The following is a 7,122-nucleotide window of genomic DNA, read 5'->3' on the forward strand; positions in this document are numbered from 1 at the left end:
TTGCCATCAATAAAATGCAATTATACCTACCAATACCATAACCCCACCATGGGGCACACTGTTCACAATGTTGACAGTAGGTCCTGGGCAGGCGTGGTTGCATGTGGTCTGCGGTTGTGAGGCGGGTTGGACGTACTGCCAAATTCTCTAAAACGACATTGCCGCTTATGGTAGAGAAATTAACATTAAATTCTCTGGCAACAGCTCTGGTGGAGATTCCTGTAGTCAGCATGCCAATTGCATGCACCCTCAAAATTTGAGGCATCTGCAGCATTGTGTTGTGTGACAAAAGTGCACATTTTAGAGTGGCCTTTTATTGTCCCCAGCACAATGTGCACCTGTGTAATGATCATGCTGTTTAACCAGCTTTTTTATATGCCACACCTGTAGGTTGGATGGATCATCTTGTCAAATGAGAAATGCTCCCTAACAGGGAGGTAAACAAAATTTGAGAGAAATACATTTTGAGCGTATGGAACATTTCTGGGATATTTGATTTCAGCTCATGAAACATGGGACCAACACTTTACATGTTGCATTTATATATATTTTTCAGGATATACACTACCGTTCAAAAGTTTGGGGTCATTTAGAAATGTCCTTGTTTTGAAAGAAAGCACATTTTTTTGTCCATTAAAATTGAAATTGATCAGAATACAGTGTAGACATTGTTAATGTTGTAAATTACATTTGTAGCTGGAAACAGCTGATTTTTAATGGAATATCTACACATCTACAAGGCCCATTATTAGCAACTATCACTCCTGTGTTACAATGGCATGTTGTTTTAGCTAATCCAAGTTTATCATTTTAAAATGCTAATTGATCATTAGAAAACCCTTTTGCAATTATGTTAGCAAGGTCGGTGGTAAACACAGGCTTAGGAGATCTTATGTATTTTATTATATGCCATAATATCAGTCAGTTAACATGACCTTCATGAATTATTAAGCCTTATCTGCTTTGTGATTTTTTAAACCCTTTTGCAATTATGTTAGTTTGAGAAACAGTCCTCAACTGGCAGCTTCATTAAATAGTACCCGCAAAACATCAGTCTCAACGTCAACAGTGAAGAGGTGACTCCAGGATGCTGGCCTTCTCGGCAGAGTTGCAAAGAAAAAGCCATATCTCAGACTGGCCAATAAAAATAATAGATTAAGATGGGCAAAATAACACAGACACTGGACAGAGGAACTCTGCCTAGAAGGCCAGCATCCCAGAGTCGCCTCTTCACTGTTGCTCATAATGGGCCTTTGTACGCCTATGTAGATATTACATTAAAAAAATCTGACGTTTCCAGCTACAAATGTTATTTACAACATGAACAATGTCTACACTGTATTTCTGATCCATTTGATGTTATTTTAATGGACAATTTTTGTTGTTGTTTTTTTTCAAAAACAAGGACATTTCTAAGTGACCCCAAACTTTTGAATCAAACATTAGGAACACCTTCCTAATATTGAGTTACACCCCCCCTTTGCCCTCAGAACAGTCTCAAGTCATCGGGGCATGGACTCTACAAGGTGTCAAGCGTTCCACAAGGATACTGCCCAATGTTGACTTCAATGCTTCCCAGTTGTGTCAAGTTGGCTGGATGTCCTTTGGGTGTACGTTCATTCTTGATACACACCAGAAACTGTTTAGCAGGAAAAACCATTGCAGTTCTTGACACAAACTGGTGCGCCTGGCACCTACTAATATACCCTGTTCAAAGGCACTTAAATCTTCTGTGTTGCCCATTCACCTTCTGAATGGCACTCATACATAATCCAAGTCTCAATTGTCTCAAGACTCAATTGTCCCGTCTCCTCCCCTTCATCTACACTGATTGAAGTGGATTTAGCAAGTGACGTCATTTAATGGATCATAGCTTTCACCTGGATTCACCAGATTAGTCAGTCATGGAAAGAGCAAGTGTTCTTAATGTTTTGTAGATTCAGTGTATATGTATACTCCGGACTCCGACATTGCTCGTCCTAATATTTCTTAATTCCATTTGTTTCATTTTTAGATTTGTATGAATTGTTAGATATCACTGCACTGTTGGAGCTACGAACACAAGAATTTCACTACACCTGCAATAACATCTATTTTTTTACACCAGCAACAGGTGTGGTTGACATAGCCCAATCCACTAATTTAAAAGGGTGTCCACATACTTTTGTATATATAGTGTATTTAAAGACAAAACATAACCTATTAGGGTGTGGTATTTAGGCTAACTGCATTTATGTAATCCTGAGATACTATGCCTTCTGCTGACATTTGAAAAACTTTCAAAAAATATATATTTTTTTGATTTTGATCAATAAAACTTTCAGATTCTGTAACATCCATAAGTTGTTACAATCTTTTGAAAATTATACTTTTTTGTGATCGAAATGGCAATCCATGTTTTGACCTCACTCAGACTTTTGCTAATATGTTCAATTTCCTGTAACATCCAGAACAGAGGGTGTGTAACATCTAGAACAGAGGGTGTGTAACATCCAGAACACTTCTTATTTGCCCAACATGTCAATATTTACAAGTTGACTTTTAGGGGGTAAACACTCCCCCCAAGGGGTACTATAGACACACACATCAAAAGTTGAATTTACATTTTGTTTGTCCATTCTGTGAGACATATAAATTGTGATTTTGCGTGCAAATAATGCTAGAATTGCCAAATAACTACTAGGTTCTGAAAAACTTATTACAGTATATACATTTGAGGCCATGCTCAGAAGGGTTATGAAACATCAGTGTTTTACAATGGAAAGGTCCTCCTACAAGGGAGAGTACCATTTTGCCCCAGCAGCACTGTCATGTTTATCCCTCTGGGTTCATTCTCCTCCTCAGTTCTTACAAGTGAAGCATTTACCACAAAGTCAGCAACGTGGTTTCTCTCCTGTGTGATGTCTTCGCTGGTGCCATTTTAGATGACTTGCTGATCTGAAGCATTCTACACACATGGGGCACTTATATGGTCTCTCATCTGTGTGAGTCCTCATATGAACGGTCAGGTTTCTCATCCGGCTGAAGCATTTGCTACATTCTTTGCACTGATATGGTTTCTCCCCCGTGTGAGTTCTCATATGCTCAGTCAGGTGTCCCATCCGGCTGAAGCATTTGCCACATACATTGCAGCAATATGGTTTCTCCCCAGTGTGAATTCTCTGATGAGTTTTTAAAATGCTAATTTTCAGAAAGCATTTCCTGCAGACGGGACACCTGTGTGGTCTCTCCCCTGAGTGAGCCGCCCTCAATGGAACTTTCAACTCACTGGCTTCCCTGGTCTTAATAGAGCTTTGTACTTTATTTGTCCATGTTGTCTTTGATTTGAGTGGCTGTAACCCTGACATTAGCCCTATACTGTCCCTTTCACTGTTCCCAATATGAACTGCAGAACAGTCGGAATTTACTGGAGAGAGGGGCTGTAATTCATTGTTTGCTTCAGATCCTCCATAGCCCTCTCCATCCGGTTCCGTTTTGATCTCTTCAGTTGTTTTGGTGGGTAGAGCGTCCCTCTCTCTGTTCTCCACAGTTTGGGTTTGGGGATGATTTGAGGGCTGGGGAGAAAATAGAGGAGAGAATATGACCTCTTTGATATCAGACTCCAGCCCCTGAAGCTGCTCTTCCTCCTGACTGGTCCCAAAATCCTCCTGTTCCTCTTTAATCTGAGTGGGCTCTGGGTCCTCCTGGTCCAGACTGGGACTCCACTCCTGCTCACAGTGCTGCTTCTCAGCAAGAACCTCCTCTTCAGGGACAAGGAGCGTGAGCTGCGGGGGGTCTGAGAGGGTTGGATAAAAAAAATGAGTAGTCAATCAGTTGATTGGCAGGCCTGGCTGGTTCAATCACATTGATTGAGCTAGCTTGCAGCGTCTTTATTCACTACGAACTATCCAATCATAGACACTAACTGCTTCAGCGACTTTTGACGACAGTATGTTCTGATCTGACATGGGGAGTTTTGCTAAGAGCCCCGATGCTTGCTCTAAACATTAATACGCATCACTTTCGGTACGATTTTGGAAACATATTTCATATCAGCGAGAAATAATTTTCCACAAACAAGGTTCAATTACACACCTTTTATCGGGTTAGGTTCCCACAAGACCATATGTCCATGTTACAGCACTCGTTTACGGAAAACAGACAGACAGAGTAGATTACCTGTGCTATTAGCTGTCTGCGAACCCCTGTGTTCATGGAAGACGGACGCCACAAACATGTCACTGAAAATGTCTGCTGCAACTGTTAAAACCGGGTAAAAGTATGTGTGTATTTTTCATTTGTTAAATTATTTTGATGTGATATTAAAATAAGGAGATTTATGTTTATAGAACATGCCACAATTGAGAATCGATTCATTTTTACATGGAGTATTTGGCGGTTTTGGCTTCGAGTGCCAACACAGAACTTGTAAATTCCTTACGGAGTAAAGTTGGGTTCCTTTAGTCCACTATTGGGATAACTACTAACCTGCTTTCTGTAGCTTTATGTCGGGTTGGAAAACCAAATCCAGCAGCCTCCGTAAACGTTCAATCTCCTCCTTCGAACGGGAGATTTCTTCCTGGTACTCTGCTATGGTATTTTCCACTGCCCCAAATATCTCAACAGCCACCGCTGTTAACCGCTCGTTTAGATAATCCTGCAACAGCTGCATTTTAGACATTTTCAAGGAAACGTTTAGGCTATTTTGTTGCTAACGCGGTGCTTGTGAACGCTAGCAAGCAACAACCATTTCCCCTTGGTTCAAGATTGAAGATACTTTCCCCTTTCATCTGTAGCCTTTTATCATTTATATTTGTTCAGCTCCTGCATCACTACTATTATGCTAGCGACACTAACAACGACGTCAGTTTACTATGGTAATGAGGAAACCTTCAAAATAAAACATTGCAAGGTGGATAACGTAACAAATAACACATTTTAAAAAGTAGATTACATTTTTTTTCACTTATAAGCAAATACAAGAAGGAATTTATGAGAAAAAACGTTTTTAAACATATTATTTTAAGACCACCATTGACAATACAATGTTCAGGCTTGCATGTTGAAAATATTGGGCTTTATAGTGATTTCTATTTTATTTGTGCCGATCTAAAAGTGGGGTTGGCGGTACTCAGAGTCTGTAGAATATACAAGGAACAATAATACAAACAACAACATGCAACAATTTCTAAGATTTTACAGTTCACATAAGGAAATCAGTCTATGGATTTCACAATACTGGAAATACAGATATGCATCTGTTGGTCACAGATACCTTAAAAAAAGGTTGGGGTGTGGATCAGAATACCAGTCAGTATCTGGTGTGACCACCATTTGCCTCATGCAGTGACACATCTCCTTCAAATAGAGTTGATCAGACAAATGATTGTGGCCTGTGGAATCTTGTTCCACTCCTCTTAAATGGCTATGCAACGTTGCTGGATATTGGTGGGAACTGAAACAAGCTGGGTGACATATCTGGTGAGAATGCAGGCCAAGGAAAAACTGGGACATTTTCAGCTTCCAGGAATTGTGTACAGATCCTTGCTGCATGGGGCTGTGCATTATCATGCTGAAACATGATGTGATGGCGGCGGATGACTGGCACAACAATGTCCTGTGTGGCTCTGTTAGTAGAGCATGGCACTTACGAAGCCAGGGTTGTGGGTTCAACTCCGCTCTGGATAAGAGCATCTGCTGAATGACTAAAATGTATAGGTATCTCTGTTTATTCTAATTGCCATCAATAAAATGTAATTGTGTTAGTTGTCAGTAGCTTATGCCAACCAATACCATAACTCCACCATCACTATGGGGCACAATGTTGACATCAGCAAACTGCTCTCCCATACACACTGTCTGTAATTTGCCCAGTACAATTGAAACTGGAATTTATCCAAGAAGAGTACACTTCTCCAGCATGCCAGTGTCCATCAAAGGTGAGCATTTGCCCACTGAAGTCAGTTACAGTGTCAAACTGCAGTCAGGCCAAGACCCGGTGAGGATGACGAGCACGCAGATGAGCTACCCTGAGACAGTTTGTGCAGAAATTCTTTGGTTGTTCAAATCCACAGTTTCATCAGCTGTCCGTGTGGCTGGTCTCAGACAATCCCGCAGATAAAGAATCCGGATGTGGAGGTCCTGGGCTGCTGTGGTTACATGTGGTATGCGGATGTAAAGCCGGTTGGACGTACTGCCAAATTCTCTAAAACCATGTTGGAGGCAGCTTATGGTGGAGAAATTAACATTCAATTCTCTGGCAACTGCTCTGGTGGACATTCCTGCAGTCAGCATGGCAATTGCACACTCCCTCAAAACTTGAGACATCTGTGGCCTTTTATTGTCTCCAGGACAAGGTGCATCTGTGTAATGATCATTCTGTTTAATCAGCTTTTTGATATAACACACCTGTCAGGTGGATGGATTGTCTTGGCAAAGGAGAAATACTAATTAACAGGGATGTAAACAATTTTGTGCACAACATTTGACACAAATAAGCCTTTTGTGCGTATGGAGAATGTCTGGGATCTTTTATTTCAGCTCATGAAACATGGGACCAACATGTATTCAAGACCCCTTGACTTTCCCCCCATTTTGTTACGTTACAGCCTTATTCTAAAATGGATTTTAAAAAATTCCCTCATCAATCTATACACAATACCCCATAATGACAAAGCAAAAACAGGACGACTCTTTGCAAGTTGTACGCCGACTCATGGGTCTCCCGGTCACAGTCGGCTGTGACACCGCCTGGGATCGAACCCAGTGCTGTAGTGATGCCTCATTAGACCACTGTGCCACTCAGGAAGCCCTTACCCAGTACTTGGATGGGGAGTGTTGCTGCACAGCTATATTCAGGTCTATCCAGAGCTGGGCCACTCAAGGACATTCAGGGACCTGTCCCAAAGCCATTCCTGCGTCGTCTTGGCTGTGTGCTTAGGGTCATTGTCCTGTTGGTATGTGAACCTTCACCCCAGTCTGAGGTCCTGAGGGCTCTGGAGCAGGTTTTCATCAAGGATCTCTCTGTACTTTGCTCGGTTCATCTTTCCCTCGATCCTGACTAGTCTCCCAGTCCCTGCCACTGAAAAACATTCCCACAGCATGTTGCTGCCACCACCATGCTTCTCAGTAGGGATGGTGCCA

At 41.6% G+C, this 7,122-nt stretch overlaps 1 protein-coding gene across 2 annotated transcripts; it reads right to left on the reverse strand.

Annotated features, from left to right (window-relative positions):
• Nucleotides 1–465: 465 nt before the first annotated feature.
• Nucleotides 466–4,854, reverse strand: LOC110528427 (uncharacterized). Of its 2 annotated transcripts, XM_090241797.1 has the most exons (3): nucleotides 4,468–4,850; nucleotides 4,159–4,239; nucleotides 1,342–3,775 (listed from the first exon to the last, which is right to left on the reverse strand). In XM_090241797.1, exons 1-3 carry the CDS (start codon nucleotides 4,658–4,660, stop codon nucleotides 2,874–2,876), a joined length of 1,176 nt encoding a protein of 391 aa, XP_090097923.1. In that variant the 5' UTR covers nucleotides 4,661–4,850; the 3' UTR covers nucleotides 1,342–2,873. The 2 variants fall into 2 exon arrangements, with proteins under 2 accessions (XP_021466155.3, XP_090097923.1); XM_021610480.3 differs by lacking the exon at nucleotides 4,159–4,239 and having other exon boundaries at nucleotides 466–3,775; nucleotides 4,468–4,854.
• Nucleotides 4,855–7,122: the final 2,268 nt, after the last annotated feature.

The sequence above is a fragment of the Oncorhynchus mykiss genome, chromosome 7 (genome assembly GCF_057628025.1).
Source record: "Oncorhynchus mykiss isolate SJ-2025 chromosome 7, ASM5762802v1, whole genome shotgun sequence".
Classification (NCBI taxonomy): Eukaryota; Metazoa; Chordata; class Actinopteri; order Salmoniformes; family Salmonidae; genus Oncorhynchus; species Oncorhynchus mykiss.

Bases quoted from the DNA above. Each gene is read 5' to 3' on its own strand.
- LOC110528427 (XM_090241797.1), bottom strand. From the start codon at position 4,660: ATGTCTAAAATGCAGCTGTTGCAGGATTATCTAAACGAGCGGTTAACA. The intron at 4,240-4,467 runs GTTAGTAGTTAT...CGGTTTTAACAG, and splicing joins CATAAAGCTACAGAAAGCAG to TTGCAGCAGACATTTTCAGT. The intron at 3,776-4,158 runs GTAATCTACTCT...CAACCCTCTCAG, and splicing joins GCAGACAGCTAATAGCACAG to ACCCCCCGCAGCTCACGCTC.